The sequence below is a fragment of the Carcharhinus amblyrhynchos genome, chromosome 12 (genome assembly GCF_965287045.1).
Source record: "Carcharhinus amblyrhynchos chromosome 12, sCarAmb.v2.hapA, whole genome shotgun sequence".
NCBI classification, from domain to species: Eukaryota; Metazoa; Chordata; class Chondrichthyes; order Carcharhiniformes; family Carcharhinidae; genus Carcharhinus; species Carcharhinus amblyrhynchos.
This window is the reverse complement of record NC_137335.1, coordinates 78,663,523-78,682,026: the sequence shown is the minus strand read 5'-3', so window position 1 is coordinate 78,682,026 and position 18,504 is coordinate 78,663,523. Positions and strand designations below refer to the sequence as shown.

The window sequence follows — 18,504 nt, the reverse complement described above, 5'->3', positions numbered from 1 at the left end:
GACAAAACAGCTGGCTAGGGTCATAAAGAGTGCTTTTGGTACATTGGCCTTTATAAATTGGAATAGCGAGTATAAAAGTTGGAGTGTTATGGTAAGGTTGTATAAGGCATTGGTGAGGCTGAATTTAGAGTATTGTGTACAGTTTTGGTCACCTAGTTACAGGAAGGATGTAAATAAGGTTGAAAGATTATGGAGAAAGTTCACAAGAATGTTGCCAGGACTTGAGAAGCTGAGTTACAGAAAGAGATCGAATAGGTTCACTCTGCCTCGCTAAATATTTTTTAAGACGCGGGTTGATGGGTTTTTGATAAGAGAGGGGATTAAGGGTTATGGGGAGAGGGCGGGAAAGTGGAACTGAGCCGCGACAGATCAGCCATGATCTTATTGAATGGCGGGGCAGGCTCGAAGGGCTAGATGGCCTACTCCTGCTCCTATTTCTTATGTTCTTAGGTTCGGACTTTATTCCCTGGAGCGTAGAAGAATGAGGGGAGCTTTGATAAGGGGTGTAGAAGATTTTGATGGGTATAGATAGAGTGAATGCAAGCAGGCTTTTTCCGCTGACGCTAGGGGAGAAAGAAACCAGAGGGCATAGGTTAAGGGTGAAAGGAGAAAAGTTTAAAGGTAATAGCTTGGGGGGGGGGGGGGGGCGGGGGCGGTGCTTCTTCAGGCGGAGAGTGGTGGGAGTGTGGAATGAGCTGCCGGATAAAGTGGTAAATGTGGAGTCACTTCTTAACATTTAAGAAAAACTTGGACGGGTTCATGGATGAGAGGGGTGTGGAGGGATATGGTTCAAGTGCAGGTCAGTGGCACAGACAAGGGCCAAAAGGTCTGTTTCTGAGCTGTAATTTTCTATGGTTCTAGTAATGTTGAGTCTGTGCTTAATCTATCTTTCTCTACCAAATGGGATCCTGGAAATGGCTCTATCTTGCTTGTGAATGCGGTCCTTTGATGACAATGCAAAGGCCACCTGTTGGATTACGTAGAATATGCAGTACTGGAGGTGGCAATTTAACCCAAGCAGTCCATGCTGGGATATATACTCCTCCCATTCCTCCTCATCTTAACAGCATTAACCTCTATGTGCTGCTTCATATGTTTTTCTAGCTTCCCATTAAACTATATTATTCACCTTATGTTCTCACCACATAATAGTTAAAAAAAATATCATTTTTGGGACCTAGTTTTGTTCTTCCCCACAAGTAGAAATATTCATCTAAAACTTAACCTTGCCACAGAAAAGAAATCCAGCTTGTTCTATTCCGTAAATCTTTACTGTAACCTCTCCAGTGCCTGTAGATTTTTTTTTTATTCCTGTGTGGGACATGGATGTCACTGGCTGGCCAGTATTTATTGCCCAGCCCTAGTTGCCATTGAGGCTGCACTCCACATTCTGTGGGTTGATCAACAATGCCAGTGACTGTGAAGGAATGGCGATATATTTTGAAGTCAGGAGAGTAAGTGACTTGGAGGGGAGCTTGTAGGTGTAAGTGTTCCCATTTCTATTCAACATGAGGATGGCCAAAAGTTTGAAGACAAACTCCCTGCAAGGCAGTGGAGGCAAATGGTTTAAACAGTTGCTTGCAGAGTGTGAAAAGTGGACAAAGAAGGGTTGTTAATGATCGACATTTGTATCAGTTCAGTATTCCAGCTTGGCAAAGATGACAAAAAAGAACACTTTGAGAAAAACAAGATATTCAAACTTTGGAGACAACAACCCTCTTGGGTCTCAGGTGCACTCTTTTCACTAGGGACTAATCAGATTGCCTTATCCTGCAGGGAGCATCTCTACCATTATTGTAACAGAAGCTGAAAACCTAGAGCTTTTCAAAAATCGAAGTCAGTTTAGCAAGAAAGGAGTCCTTCATCGCAAGATGATGGAACAAAACACTATCAAGTAAGAAGCATGTTAACAGGTGAACTGTATTCCCCACTCTCTATTTGGAAATAGCATTTGGGACTACATTTGACAAACATGCAACCAGCTCTCACTGCCATGGCTTTATTTGAGAATATACAAAAGGACAACTCGAGACTGATCAGCATCTTTAATTAGACAAAAATCATTTCCGTTACAAAATGTATTAATATGAACATTAATTTTAAGTAAACCAAACATACAAAATGCCACTGAAAGTTCTACCATAACGTAGAAGAAAAAGCATGTTTGTATTTAGAAGTTTCTGCAAAACAGTTTAAGAAAATATAGTGCAAATTTAAAACTGAATCTCAGTGGCATTATGAAAAGAAGCAAATAAAGTTGAGTCAATGGAAGGTTAGATTTTCTGGAAGATGGTTGAACAACATGAAACATGTTCACTTTATTCCATAGGGTAAAGTACAATTAATTTAAAACAAAAAAAAACACAAACTTCAGGCAATCATATCCATGTGAACGAATCTGGCTTTCCTTAAAATAAATTATTTTTTGTTTAAAAAATACACATGGGCAGAAGCATTACTTGGCTGTAAATTTCCCATATGAGTAATGCCATTGCACTTAATCTTGTGAACATGTCCCAGTTTCCAGTTCCCATTCACACAAAAAGTGAAAGCAGAAATGTGTGTTAAAGCCCACTGGTTAGCATAGGTTTTGAAATATCAAAAAGAGGCAAGGGAGATTATAGCACCATAGCTAGATGGATGTGTGCTATAAGGGTTAGCTTCTATTTCTGTATATCACATAGCCAGGTGAGAGTTTTTATGACTCAGATTGAATTCTGAGTTTATGGCGATAACAGTGAATCGCTTTCAGATTAGGGAAACCCATTGCAGTGATAGCTCTGAAGCTCTGACAGGGTTTCATATACAGCTCTTGCTGCCCTTATTTGCCAAACTGCTTCAAATTCGCAAGTTCCTAAAGTGGATAAATTCATACTAATTCAAGTCACAGATTTAACAAATGCTCAATGCTCGCTACAATTCATGGTGGTCTGCTGTAGGAAATCCACCAAAATACAGTAAACCAAAACAGACGAAGCTTCGACTAAAATGCAACAGCTTCTGAAATCCACAGGTGTTATTGACAACTATTTTTCGTGAATGAACAGAGTCCGAAACGCTACATGTAGAAAACACAACACTTGATAGCCCTGCAGCATCGATGCAGGGATCAGTTAACCAATATCTTCAAGGCCTGATCCGAAAATAAATTGCTGTCAGCACTTTGATCACTGATAAAATTACTTGCATATTGTCATCAGGTAGTAGTCTGTTTATAAATTATCAACCCGTTCTTTAAGTACTGTACCTCTCAATATCCTAATCAGAAATAAGCAATACCCATTCCTTTTTTCATGAAGAAATCCAATGAAGAGGTTAAAGTTCTTTTCTTCCAAATATTAAATTAAGCAATATCAAAAAGTACCAAAAATCAAAAGGACCTCATTCCTTTACATCTTTATTATAAAAATAACTTAATATGAAGCAAAGAAAGCTGTACTTTGTTCAGTCTTCACTGGCTCCTATGAGTTTTTGGGACAATGAGAAGAGGAGTCTGTATTCAGCACTTCTAGCATTGTTCGTTTTGTTGGAAAAGTCTCCAATACAGCTGGAAGACTAGAGTACGATGCTGGTAGGCTAAACGGTTAAAATAAATGACAATATTATATGCTACATCAATCAAGGCATTAATTTTAAAATGTCATTTTTTATTAAATACATCAGTACAACACGATGACAAACCTAAAGACTTGAAAGGTTATTGCATACAACTGCTTCAGCCATCTATTACCAGGTTGGCAAAAGCACAATTGGGTCTGGCTCTTGTCTGCTAAAACTTCTCACTATTCCAGGATTAACCTGGATTGTAAAGCTAACCCCCAGCTTGTTTTCTCCATTACCGACTATCTTAAATTCCCTGCCCTATCGTCCAATGTGCCAGGAATTCACAGATTTATTTGTCACAAAGGTAATGACTATACCATTAGCTGCTCTTCTGCATCCCTCTCTTTTTCTTACCTATCTGGCCAACCTTCTCTATAAGCCTGCCCTGGCATAGTCCTGAACCCTATCTACGCTCTCCTCCCGGAGCTCATTTTCAAAAAGGCCCACCTCCAGCTCCCTTATCTGTTGACACAACTTCCCCTTCTGATCCCAATGTTAGCTGATAATATAAACAGCTTTCTCTAGCAAGGTGTTCACCCTCTCCTTGAAATGTAGCATCACCCGCTCCAAAATTTCAACACTTGAGTCCACTGTTCTTGGAAACAACTGTCCCATTTCCAACCTTCCATTTCTCTTCAAAGTCACCTCCCACATCTACACCCATCTTTCCCAAACTCCCAAATTTAAATCCATCCAATCAGGTTCCCATCCCACTGCAATACGCAAACAAAGTCACACATCACATCCTATGTAACTAACAAAGGTAAACTCTCCCTCTTCACCATTCTTAAGTCTTCTGGGGCTTTTGATATGGTTAGTCATACCATCCTCCTCCCAAAATCTCATCACTATCATCCAAGTGGGTGGCACTGCTCTCACCTGGCTCCATTTTCATTTATCCAACTGTAGCCAGCGAGCCACTTTATTTCTGATGTCCCTCAATGATTTATCCATGGGTCCAACTCTTTTTTATCTACATGTTGCCCCTTCTTGTCATCATCCAAAAGCACGGATCAAATTTTCCCATGAACACTGATGACACCCAGCTCTACCATTTCTCATAACTCTACTGCCATTAAAGTGTTAAACTGCTTACCCAACATCCAACATTGAATGAGCAGATACTTTCCCCATAACATTGCGAATATTGGTGCCATTATTTGCAATCCCTGCTTTTAACTCTATTTCCTCGCTCCCAATTCTATTCCTTTCCCTCCAGAATTTCCTGCTCATACCTCACCATTTCCTTAAAGCTCACCTCTGACCAAGCTTTCGCTCATCTGACCTAATATTTACTTAAATGTTACATGGGTAAGATGGGTATGGAGGCAAATGGGACTAGCTTAGTGGTTTAAAAAAAAGGGCAGCATGGACAAATAGTCCGAAAGGTCTGTTTCCATGCTGTAAACCCCTTAGACTCTATGACTATGATTAAGTGGCTCACATTTTGGTTCATCAAGCTCCTTGGAAACGCCTTGGAACACCTTATTACATTAAAAATGGGACATAAAATTAAGCTATTAGAATGAATCAATCATCATTCCCATTGGTATTTGTAGTATTTAAGATTCTAATCAATTCTTTCATGCATCAGATAAATAATTTTAACCAATGATTTCAGTTTGGTAGTTCCCATGTTGCAACAACACAAACACATCACGTTTATACAGAAAACAGATGTCACGTTTTGCTGTTGCTTAAACCGTTGTCAGAATGATCATCTTCAATTAAATAAATAAACAAAATATAGTAACTGGAGCATGTGGAATAATCACGTGCTACTGCATGCAATGTTCAAACATAATCCCATGGGAAAACATCAATGTTAACAAGATGGTTATTCAAGTTATTCAGCACACACAAAGCATTTTGTGAACTAAAAACATTAAAATAAAAATGCTGAATTCAAACCTGGAATCCAAAACCTAGCTCATGCTATTTTAGCATTTGCCCTCCTTGTTAGGCTTTGGCATGTTCTTTGTTTCAAATGAATGCTTTTCAGTTTGACATGAGGTTTTTCCCTCAGCGAAGCAATCTCATTGTTCTAGTCAGCTCAGCCAAGACCAGAAAGGGACACCTTGTTACTGCACTACTCTATCAAAATATGCTTGGCATGTTCCTCTAAACATGCATTTTACATTATCATTGAGCCGCATAATGGTATGATGCAATCTTAATCAGCACTCAGTGTTAACATGCTCTAACCAAGTTACAAAAACAAAACCCAGTGCCGGATGTTGAGATATCACATCCAATTTGGTTTTTATCAAATGAAGTCAGTATGGACTGATGCTGGACCCACCTTGCTGACACGATTACAAATGGTTTCTGCACCACAGCAAGTTTCAATTGAGAAACTACACAAGTTTTCCTATGGGTCAATGGAATAAAAGTTTGCAAACACATGGTGCAAAATTTTCATGGAACCCTAGTGTCATTAAACTCAAGACTCAAAGCATCAACAACTTGTTCCTAAATTTCTTACCTTTTCAAATTCATCCAGTTTTTTCCTATTTTACTGAAAGCCTCTGGACTTGGTGTTGTCATAGCTTCAAAATCTACTAACTGAAAATGATGAAACTGTGATTAAAATTCTCATTCAAAAAGTTAACTAACAAAGAATACACATCAACAAAAGTCAACAGATTAATACATGTGTGTCCGAACTATGGCCAAAGGCTATTCCTAGCTGCTGAACCCAAGCAATGCAACTCACAAAGCTCAGGCAACTAAAATCTGATTTTCTTCTATTTCTCACATTTTTGAATTTTGTCAAATTTAGAGAAGGGCTGTTCTTAGTGCTACAATAGAAAATCTATCAGGATCTGCAGCTGAAGATAAATAACATAAATGGATACTGACTGCAAATTGACATGTGGCACTCAAAGTTTCTCCATGTTACCCACCAAAGCAGCCCACCAGGTCAAACTGTTGTAAAAACCTGCTTCAACAATTTTGTGTTTGATCACCTTTTCTAATTTTTAAAAACATACTAAGAAGTATCACAATACCAGGTTAAAACCCAGCAGGTTTATTGGAATCAAAAGCTTTTGGAATGCTGCTCCTTCATAAGGTGAGTCACTCACCTGGTGAAGGAGCAGCGCTCCAAAAGTTTGTGATTCCAAATAAACCTGTTGGACTTTAACCTGGTGTTGTGAGACTTCTTACTGTGCCCAGCCCAGTCCAACACCGGCATCTCTACATCATTTTTAAAACGTGTTTGTAAAAAGCAAAATATTGACTACATCACAAGATACAACTAACCCCAAGCTACTCAACATTAAGGTAGCATGGATTTGAATTGACAATTATATACAGACAATTCATATTGTTGTGGCGCTTGCTACTTGGCTCACTTGTAAATCAACAATGTTGAATTATCACTGAGATGCTTTCAGTAGTTTGGCTTTTCATGCTCAATCAGGTAAAGCATCAGAAAACCTGTGTCATTAGGCTTCCCAAGACTCTTTCGATCTTCGCAGGAGCATAATAGAAACATTAAAGCTCAAGTATAGCTCTCTCTCAATGAGCAAGCAGCAAAGTTGCAGAATGTTGTGTTTTACTGAGATATACTAAAAAGTCAGAAGTTTGATCTTCATTCTGTGTTCAGTAAGCTAATATCAGCTGGAGCTGTAACTGAATACAACTGAGCGTTCTACAACAAATGTTAGAGCCATTTGTGAGTATATATTTTGATTCAAAGTCCTGTGAAGCTTTCCAGTAATGCAGATGGAAGGTGTGCTTCACAGCATAACAACCAACCCAAGAATTTGCAACAAGATAGCTAAAAAAAATCAGAAAATCGCCACTATAGTGTACAATTTATTAGGTGCTGTTATGAATATTTCAAAGGAGAAAGTTTTTCCTACAGTTCTTAGAAGTTTAATATTGCAGTTTCTAAGAGTCTAAAGGCAAGTTGGAGTTTTGTTTTGGAATGTGTCCCATTTATACTTTTGTCTCCTGTGTCAGAAGTCAGGAGCCACTGAAATCCTAATCCTTTTATGAAATGTAAACAAAAATATATTTAGCACATTCCCCAAATTCTTACAAATCCAAAAAGCAAAGTTTGCAATAGTCCATTTTAAAATTTCAGAGTGCCACACTGAGGTGAGGTTAGCTGGACAGGATGATAAATGACCCATGTTGTCTGTGCTTGAAATGTGGACAAAAACTCCCCCATCTGTGACTCCTCAGAACATGCACTCTTCTTATCACTGCTCTATTTTTTCCATTCAAAGAGGGATTGAGAAATCCCAACTCCTAAGGGTAGAAACAGGTTTCTCCTCCCTATGAATCAGGAGGCAAAAGGGAGAGAGGAACTTAAAGAATTACAATTACCAAGGAAAAGGCACTTTGAAAATTATTAGAACGAGGGGTGACATATCACCAACTCCTGATGGACTTCATTCTAGGTCTTGACAAGAAGTGGCTGCTGAAGTAGTTAATTTTCCAAAATTCCCTAGATTCAGGAAAGGTCCAATCAGATTGGGAAATAAGTGAATGTGACTCTTCTATTCAAGAAAGGAGGGAAACAGAAAGCAGGAAACTATAAGCCAGTTGGCTAAACATCTATTATAGGGAAATTGTTGGAATCTATTATTAAGGAGGTCATACTGGGACACTTAGAAAATTCCAGTGAAATCAACATGGTTTTGTGAAAGGGAAATCATGTTTGTCTCATTTATTGGAGTTCTTAGAGAAACTGACAAGCAACATTGATAAGTGGGGAACCTTTGGATGTGCTGATTTCCAGAGGCATGTTGTCATTTATTGCAAGGGGAATGAAATGTAAAAGCAGGGATGTTTTACTAGTTCTTTGGAGAGGCCACATCTCGAGCACAGTTTTGGGCTCCTTGTTTAAGATAAATGCATTAGAAGCAGTTCAGAGAGGGTTCACTCGATTAATAACTGGGATGGGGGGGTGGGGGGGAGACGATGAAAGGTACCTTGCTGGACCTGTATACAGTGGAGTTTAGAAGATTGAGAGGTCATCTTACTGAAACATACAAGATTGAGGGGACTTAACAGGGTGGATGCTGAATGGATGTTCCTCCTTATGGGAGAGACTAAAACTTGGGGACATGGTTTAAAAATAAGGGGTTTCCCGTTTAAGATGGAGGTGAGAAGTATTTTTTCTCTCAGTGGCTTATGAATCTTTGGAATTCTCTTCACCAGAGAGCAATGGATGCTGGGTCATCGAATATTTTTCAGGCAGAGGCAGACAGATTCTTACAAACAAGGGAGTCAAAGATTATCGGGTGTAAGTGGAACGTGGAGGCGAGGCCACAGTCAGATCAGCCATAATCTCATTGAACAGTGGAGGAGGCTTAAGGGGCCAGGTGGCCAACTGCTCCTAATTTATATGTTTGTATGCTCATATTCAGACATACCTTTCCTTTGGGGATTCTCCCTGTGATCTCCTTCCCACTAGCCATTAGTGCTCCCATGATTACTGAATATGCCACCACACTAGAGGATGAAGCACATCAAAACACGGAAATGTTCAACACAGCTTAAAGCAGAATGGAACTCTACAAGATCATACAACGAATCGTAATTATTTATACTCCTGACTGGTATCACATTGCTTTTTAGCAATTCTCCTTGACACAATGCGTCCTCAAAAGGCAGCTCCAAACATGACAATAGAGGCCTCACCCAGTTCAAGACAAATGGTCATTCGCCAAAAAAGAAACTAGTCAAGGAACTTTGCTGGGCTCATGGCCAGCAATGCTGGATTGCAGTGGGCTTGTTTAGAGAATAATTGCAAGTGATTTTCAGGGGAAAAAATTCTCCTGTGTCCCCATTTTAAAAATATTAAAGCTCAACAGCAATTCAATGGGACAGTTTTGTTTCCGAAAATAGGTTTTTAATGTTTCTGCTAATGCATCAGCTGCATCTGATAAGGCAGGGGTAACAGACAGAAAATATCACAGCATGAGTATTCAAACTGCTCAGGGAGAAATCGAATATCCACCTGAAAGCTCGTTCAAGAACCTCCAAGAAGAAATGACAGACAACCATTAAACAAAATCAACTGAGCAAATTGTTAGGAAAAATACTTATATTGCAACTTTCACAATCTCAGGATTTCTCAAAGCAATTTACAGTCATGAAGAACTTTGGAACGGTATCATGTGAGAAACACAGCAGCCAATTTTCACGCAGCAAGCTCCTACAAACAGCAGTGTGATGATGACTAGATAATCTGCTTTTAGTGTTGTCGATGGAGGATTAAATAATGTGCAGGATAATGCCTCCCCTGCTCTTATTCAAAATAGCATTGTCATCTTTTGAATCCACAAGAGGGCTAATAGTGCCTCAGTTAAACAATCTACTGAAAAGACAGCACCGCTGACATTTTCCAACTCCTTCAGTGCTTCTGTGCTGGGAGTATCAGTTTCGATTTCTGTGCTCAAGTCACTGGAGTGGCATTTGAATCCACCACATTTTGACTGAAGTGGTGGAGTGCTAACAACTGGCCAACACCTACTCTTCTCCTTCTCAAAGTACTTTTTTCAGACTTAATTTCTCCTCTAGCACATTTAATAGCAAAATATTACACTCTACTAACCTGGAACCTCTAGAGAGAGGCATTAGATTGTAAAAGTAATACACCAAAGAAAGGATTAGGTTGCACACTGCATCTGCCTCCTGGTTTAAAGAGAAAATAAATATTATTCCTGGAAACAGCACAGATTTTGATCGACAGTGGACAGAGAGAAGGCACAATACGTTTCTCATGGGCAGAGAAGGCTTGCTTGTCAGCCTCATTACTGAGCTCCCTGTTTTGAGATACCAGAGACCGATTTCAAAAGCGACTTACTCTCCCCTTCCTTAATCTCCATTCAGCACACTCACAAAATAAGGCTGCATTAAGGAATTATGTACAGTCTAATTTAATGTCAGATCAGAATATACTCGTTGCCACTGTACAGTGATTCACCAATAGCTCACATTGATAAAGTTGCATTTTTTTTTAAATTCTCATTTTAACAAGCTTTCATTCAGTAAAAGGAACATGAATAGGCATCAAATAAAATTAAATAGTGCCACGAAATAAGGAAAAGTGCAAATAGAAAATAAATGAATAAAGCTGAACAATCACCAAGGTTTCACTTTTGTTGCTGTTAGAGATGCACAGTTAGATAACAGACACATGATGTCTCAAATCCCCATTTATACTTCACACTTTTATAATAAAAGCAAAATATTGCAGATGCTTGAATCCAAAACAAAAACTGAAAATGCTGGAAAACCTCAGCAGGTTTGAGAGCATCTGTGGAGAGAGAGAGAATAGAGCCAAAGAATCAGCCCTTTGTCAGAGCTAAGAGTTACGAAAATCAGGAGCGATTTATACTATTAGGGTGGGGGGAGGAGACTGGTGGCTGTAATTGGACAAAGGGAATGTAAATGAGGATGAAGAGAGTTGAAAAGGTGCTAAAAGTGTCCATTAAGTGATCAGTACGTGTGAATGATAGAGCAGAGGTAGAGATGGCTAAGGCAGTTGCCCTGAAGGGGGCGTGGGGGAGGGAGGCACACATGGAGATTGGGAATGGAGAAGTGGAAAAATGGAAACAAGGAGGAAGGATGATACAAATGGATGAATGAAATTAAAAGAAACATAATGATATAAAATAAATGGAAATGGGGTGAAGGTGGAGGAGAGAGTTCATGCTCTGAAGTTGTTGAACTCAATGTACAGTCCGGAAGGCTGTAAAGTGCCTAATTTCTCCAGTTTGCATTGCAGTTCGCCAGAACATTGCAAAACGCCATGGATGGACATGTGGACAGGGGAGCAGGGTAGTGTGTTGAAGTGGCAAGCGACAGGAAGGTCTGGATCCTGCTAGCAGATGGACCGAAAGTGTTCTGTAAAGCAGTCGTCCAGTCTGTGTTTGGTCTCTCCGATGTAGAATCGACTGCACTGGGAGCAGCAAATGCAATAGACCAGATTGAAGGAAGTGCACGTGAGGCGCTGCTTCACCTGGGACAGTGGGCAGGAAGGAGGTAAAGGGGCAAGTGTTGCACCTTCTACGATGGCATGGGAAGGTGCTGTGGGCAGGGGGTGAGTGTTGAGTGTGATGGAGGAGTGGACCAGAGTGTCCCAGAGAGAACAGTCCCTGTGGAGTGTTGACAGAGGGAGTGAGGGGCAAGATGTGTTAAGTCGTGACATCATGCTGGAAATGGTGGAGGGTGATCCTTTGAATCCAGAAGTGGGTTGCATGAAAAGTGAGGACACTGGGGACCCTATCCTGGTTCTGGGAGGGAGGAGGGGAGGGAGAGCAGTGGCCCGGGGGATTGGTTGGACGTGGTTGACAACCCTGTCAACTGCAGCGGGAGGAAGAAGAAAGACGTATCGACAGTGGTATTTTGGAAAGTGGCATCATTGGAAAAGATGCGACAGAGGCAAAGGCACTGAGAGAATGGGATGGAGTCATCACAAGATATGGGGTGTGAAGAGTTGTAGTCAAGGTAGTTGTGGTAGTTGGTGGGCTTGTAAATGGATACTAGTGGACAGTTTATCAGCAGAAATAGAGACAGAGAGGTCAAGGAAGGGAAGAGGAGTGTCAGAGATGTACCTTGTGAAAATGGGGTGGATATTGGAAGCAAGCTTGATAAATTTCACATTTTTCTCCTACTTATTTGTGTTTCAAATTAATTCGATTCCTTAAAAAAATCCTGGGCACTGGAGGAATGGATTTGTCATTAAAAGATGGGATTCTCTATACTCAACTCTAGACAACTTGGAAACCTACAGATGTTGTCCTACCTTGGTTTACAGCAGGAAGTTCTATGTTGGTAAATTAGTTGGCATTAGCATTATTACAACATGCAGTTGGAAGACCACTAGCCTCAATCCTTACTATTTTGAGCTCAAATAGCCCAGATAAATGACCGACATCTGTTCCATATCAGGCAAGCAGGAAGTCTACATATTTAAGTATCTTGACTTGGAGATTACTTAGCACAGTGACAGGTTTCCATACGTATCATATACCTGATCAATGGAAGATTACAGCTCAGTATATACTGTATATTTGTTTTGCTCAGTTGGCTGGATGCAAAGCGATACCAACAATGTGGGATCAATTCCTGTACAGGCTGAAGTTATTCATGAAGGCCCAACCTTCTCAACCTTGCCAGTTGCCTGACCCTCGGGTTCAAGCACAAAAGGGGAGAGCAGCCTATGGTCATCTGGGATTATGGCAATTTTACATTATTATCCTATCCTAAATTGTAACCTTTTAAGGTGATTATTTTGAGGGAATAGGGAAAAGTTACCTTGAACAAAGTGTAGGTTGAGACATAATGGAACATTACATCCATCTTTTGAAAGAGTAAATAATCAATCCAAATATATCATTAACTAGAAATATTCTTAATTATATGATATGCCTCCAGAAATAGTGATTTTAAAGGACACACCATGGTTGTTCTTACCCCAAGCTCAGTGGAAAGTATCAAAGCCTTTCCTTTGCTACTCAGGTCTTTATACAGTGCTTCTATTTCTTCATGGTATTGCTGAGTTCTCTCTTCTGTTGTTTGGGTTTCCACAGAAAAGAGCATGTTGCCAACTCTGGTGACAAAATAAATGACATGGAAAGCATTAAAGGTTAAGTAATACTCAAAATGTATTGTATTTTTCAATCACAGTTTCAGAGAATAAGTCAATTAAACAAACTTTGATTTAATTTTTTTAAAAATTCAGATATAAGGTCTGGGAGTCACTGGCTAATTGTCCACGAGAAGGTGGGGGTGAGCAACCTTGAGTTGCTGCAGTCCCTGAAGATTGTTGCAAATGCATCAGCTTTATCCTTTGTATTGATGTGCTGGGCTCCTCCATCATTGATGGGGTTATTTGTGGAGCCTCCTGAGTTGTCCAACACCATTCACTGCTTGATGTGCAGGACTACAGAAAGGAGATCTGATCTGTTTATAGTGGGATTGTTCAGTTCTGTCTATTACTTGCTTCTTATGCTGTTTGGCACAAAGGTAGTCTTGTGCTTATAGCTTCAGCAGGTCAGCATTCCACTTTTAGGTATGCCTGGTGCTGCTCCAGACATGTTCTCCTGCACTCTTCACTGAACCACGGTTGATCCCTGGCTTGGTGGTAATTATAGCATGGGGATAAGCCACGCCATGAAGTTACAGATTGTGGTTGAGTATAATTCTACTATTGCTGACAGTGCCTAATGATTACCCAATCTTGAGTTGCTACCTCTGTTTGAGGTCTACCCTAGTTGGCATGGTGGTTGTGCCACACAACACAATGGAGGATTTCCTCAATATGAAGACAGGATTTTGTCTCCACACGATGGCCCCAGGATAACTACCTTCTGACTGTATAACATTGTGCTGTCACCTCCACCGGGTCTGTTGTGTAGGACAGGACACATCCAGGAATAGTGATGTATGGGACATTATCTGTAAGGTATGAGTATGACTATGTCAGGCTGTTGCCTGACTAATCTGTGAGCTAGCTCTCCCAATTTTGGCACAAGTCCCCAGATGTTAGTGAGGAGGACTTTGCAGGGTCAACAGAGCTGGATTTTCCATTGTCACTTCTGGTACATATACTGAGGTCAGGTGATGCATCTGGTTTCATTCCTTTTTGTTTTCTTTATAGTGGTTGGATACAACTGAGTGGCTTACTAGATAATTTCAGAGGGCATTTAAAAGTCAACTGCATTGTTGTGGGTCTCGAGTCATATGTAAGCCAGACCAGGTAAGGACCAGATTTCCTTCCCTGAACGACATTAGTGAATCAGATGAGTTTTGACGACAATGATTTCATGGTTATCAGTAAACTTTTAATTCCAGATGTTTTATAGTATTTAAACTCCATCCTCTGCCGATGCTCATTAATGGATGGGACATACTGTTCTTTGCATTCAGTATAATCATCAGATATACCCTGTTCTATTGCAACAATGTGCCTCCATCCAAACTCAAAAAATGTACACAATTTTGCAACTGATTAATACCTGTATATATGCACCATCTTTGCATATATGTTAAGTGACCATTCCAATTCTATACTGAATTTTGGGTGGTATTGTGTAATTAGGAACTGACTAAAATGTATCATTTAGGCCACTTACTAACAGAACAGAAATCATGGGCAAGTTTAATATCCATCAGTCAAGCTGGGATTTAATTGAGGTTTTAAAGGCCAACTCCTCAGATGGATCACCAAGACACAAAATTCAGAGAAGAAATTTCGCCCATCAAAAATCATTTCTCTGAAATGGAAGTCATTCTTCCATCTTGACATCTGACTGTATTTTGAGTATCGCTATTTTCTTGCCTCATCTTTATATATGTGCCATTCCTATTCAATTATAACTACAACATGAGTAAAAGGCAAACTTTACACCAACTATTTATTCACTTGTTGAGTAATCAACCAACCTGTCACCCGTTATGGTAATAGTGAATCCATCAAACTCCTTTCCTTGATTTTTTAAACTGGGCACCTTTGTGTTTACTGTGAAGCCATCCCTAGTTTTGCTGTTGAACTGCTTCCAAAAAAGAAAAAATTGTCAACATTACCATTGGTAATTTTCAAATTGTGTCTAACATTTTAAAACTTGTACCTTCCAAAGCATTCCTTGCCTTCTCCCCAATAAGCTTAAAGTTCGTAAGAAATAGGAGCAGGAATTTTCCCTAAGGTCCCTCAAGCCTGTTCCACTATTTAATACAATCATCTTCTGCCTCAATTTCACTTTGTAGAGATGCCAACATTGGACTGGGGTCAACACAGTAAGAAGTCTCACAACACAGGTTTAAGTCCAGCCAGTTTATTTGATAGTAATCCCACAAGCTTTCAGAAACAGTGTTCCTTCGTCAGGTGTGGAAGAACCATCTAGAGAAGGAACACCATGTCCGAAAGCTTGTGGGATTACTATCAAATAAACTGGTTGGACTTAAACCTGGTATTGTGAGACTTCTTCCTCAATTTCACTTTCCCATCTGTTCCCCATATCCACTGATCCTGAGATCTGTTCATCTCTGTCCATTCATCTGTCCATGAATATCTTCAATGTTGGAGCAACCACAACTCTCTCGGGTAGACAATTCTGAAGATTCTCAACCCAAGTAAAGACATTTCTCAACTCAGTCCTAAATGATTGAACACTTATTCCTGACATTGTGTCTCTGTTCAAATACGTATCTGTTTTTCATTCAAAGAACCCCAATTTCATAACACATTGGTTACATGTACAGAAAGTCAAGGTTTCTCACTTGGTAAATTTCTAACATGGAACTGAACCATATTAATTTGATCAGTTGGAGGTCTAACTTGCTGAAATTGCATGACATTTTAGTGTTGAATTGTTGCAACATATGTACACAAGGATTACTAGCTGATTAAACGTCTTCCAATAATCCATCTTGGTAAATCACAGATTCACAAAAGCAAAGAGGAGAGGCACGGTGGCAAAACGGTTAGCAGTGCTGCCTCACAGCCCCAGAGACCCAGGTTCAATTTCCACTTGGGTCACTGTCTGTGTGGAGCTTGCACATTCTCCCCTTGTCTGCGTCGGTTTCCTCTGGGTGCTCCGGTTTCCTCCCACAGTCCAAAGATGTGCAGGTTAGGCTCATTGGCCATGTTAAATTCTCCCACAGTGTACCCAAACAGGCACCAGAGTGTGGCAACTAGGGGAATTTCACAGTAACTTCATTACAGTATGAATGTAAGCCTACTTGTGACTAACAAATAAATAAACTTTATTTATTTGCATCACATTTGACACAGTTTAGCATATGATAGCAAAAAAAGCTGTCTCCCCACACATTAGAATGACTGGAAAGGCATCTACTGATTGTCCACAGAGCTCCTGTTCCTGAGCCTCAGCCTCACTTGGTCTGATTGCTGTTCCCAAATTCCCAATTTTAACAATGCTTTGAAAGTGAGGCTGTAAGATCAGGGTGAATTCAGGCAGGCCTCTGCTGTGAGCTGACAGTTTTAAATAGGTTGCATGTCATTTTCAGATTCCAGGACACTGGTGGCTGTACCACTTGCTACATCCAGCTCCCTATCCCAGCTGCACACACGTAGATTCTGATCTATCTCATACTATAAACATTAAGAATCCTCTCATGGAATCCAAATTCAAATGAGGTCAGTAACTTCCAGTGTCAAATAGTCACTCATCCTGCCATCAGGGATTCATTCAAACCCAGGTATCTCAAGTGAAATTCAGTTTTAACATCAAAATCTAATGGTCCAAGTATCAAAACAAAAATATTTTGAGTGCATTTACTTTCATAATTGGAAGGAGGTCTTCAATTTTTTTCACTTTCTCCAGGGCATCTCTAACTTCGGAAAGGCCTTTGGGATTATTAGCACTAGAAGAGAGATGGGAAAAGTTACTTCCAATTATAACTGAAGTCAAAACTGTCTCATTTCTCTTCATTTCTACACACTTGAAAACTACAGGCATGTAAAAATGACCACCTGGCCTGCCCCACACCATGACTCGCAAACATTGTACCTAAAAAAATGTCTTCTCTCCCTCCATATTACTGTCATGCAATACCTGGGCAACAGATAAAAACAGAAAAAAAACACAGAACATCCAGGGCCAGTAAGGGGAAAAAAATACTCTTGGAAATTCCAGACTCCACTCTCCACTACCTTGGTGATTGAAACCAGTGCAGCAAATCACACGATGAAATGATATCTACAAAGTCAGTACATAACCAAGCACGCTTAGATAAATTATGAAATCAGAAAGTGTGAAATTATACTAACTCAATAAACAGCAGCATCTAGCTGAGCCATAGAAAACAGAAAATGAAAAGATAAATTCCTAGTCCATTCTAAATTAAATGATGTCAGAGACACTGCAGTAGTTTGGATTCAACAGCCCTGAATTCAGGACAAAAAGGCAGAAGGAAGTCAAATTTCCTTATCCCAATCACTATGAATGACTAGAGCTAAAAAGAGGATGAGGGTGAGATATAGAGTGTGGACACGGTAAGGCTCAGTTGTGATATTCCCTTAGTTAGAAAGCCTGTCAATATTTAACTATATAAATTCATATTTAAAGGGGTGATGTGCCGCAGAATATGATCAGCTATTGTCTTCAAGCAAGGAAATGTTGAACAAACTGGCAAAAAAATATCAACAGCAATAAATCTGTCAGGTTTAGCAGGCATGTTTGATTGAAACTGTGAACTCATTATTGAAATAAACACCATGTGACAAGAGTTACATGGAGGCCAAACAAGGTCGTGATCCCTTGCCTGAAAGCAATTAGAGAACTAGTTGGGTTTTGACAATATTCCAACTGCTTTCATGGTCATTTTCTAGTGTGAGCCACAAATTACCACACTTAATGAATTCAGTTTCATCATTGCCATGATGGGATTTGAACTCTCAATTTCTTGGTTGCTAATCCCGTACATAACCCTCCAGAATGTAACTCTTGTATTAAAGCTTCGAGTGGGACTTGAACCCTTGGCCACCTCTACCACTCAGCGGTGACTGTGCGGAAGCAGTGTTATTTAGCTATTGTGACAGGAACCAAGAATTATTAAAAAAAGTAAACTCTTTATCACAGGGTTATATAAATAAGTAAAAGGGTAAAATTGGCTCAAATAAAGTGAATCCTTGAAGTTAATCCTCATAAAAGTCCACCCATACAGCATCACTGTCAGAAAATAAGGAAAAATTCAATCTGAATAGACGAAGCTGGACAATCATCAAGATTTCACTTTTGTTGCTGTTAGAGATACATGGTTATATTATAGGCAATTGGTGACTTGACTCCCCATTAACACTACTTCATATAGTAGCTGCTTTAGAGACAAGGGTGCAAAATCCAAAAACAAAATACTGTAAACTGATCACATCGCTTCCCAAACACTGGTATATCAATTAGTCAGATCCAA

General features: G+C 39.8%; 1 protein-coding gene across 2 annotated transcripts in view; it reads right to left on the bottom strand.

Moving 5' to 3' along the window:
- Positions 1–1,983: 1,983 nt before the first annotated feature.
- ttc13 (tetratricopeptide repeat domain 13) overlaps positions 1,984–18,504 on the bottom strand; it is a 55,859-nt gene continuing 39,338 nt past the window's right edge. Inside the window, exons 17-23 of one of the 2 annotated variants that reach the window (XM_080200797.1) lie at positions 16,872–16,956; positions 15,016–15,125; positions 13,045–13,180; positions 10,178–10,257; positions 8,994–9,072; positions 6,089–6,168; positions 1,984–3,576 (exon numbers count right to left, since the gene is read on the bottom strand). In XM_080200797.1, the coding sequence (XP_080056923.1) occupies positions 3,462–3,576; positions 6,089–6,168; positions 8,994–9,072; positions 10,178–10,257; positions 13,045–13,180; positions 15,016–15,125; positions 16,872–16,956 (685 nt within the window). In that variant the 3' untranslated portion in view covers positions 1,984–3,461. The remainder of the gene's footprint in view (positions 3,577–6,088; positions 6,169–8,993; positions 9,073–10,177; positions 10,258–13,044; positions 13,181–15,015; positions 15,126–16,871; positions 16,957–18,504) is intronic. The other variant, XM_080200798.1, reaches the window with a different exon arrangement.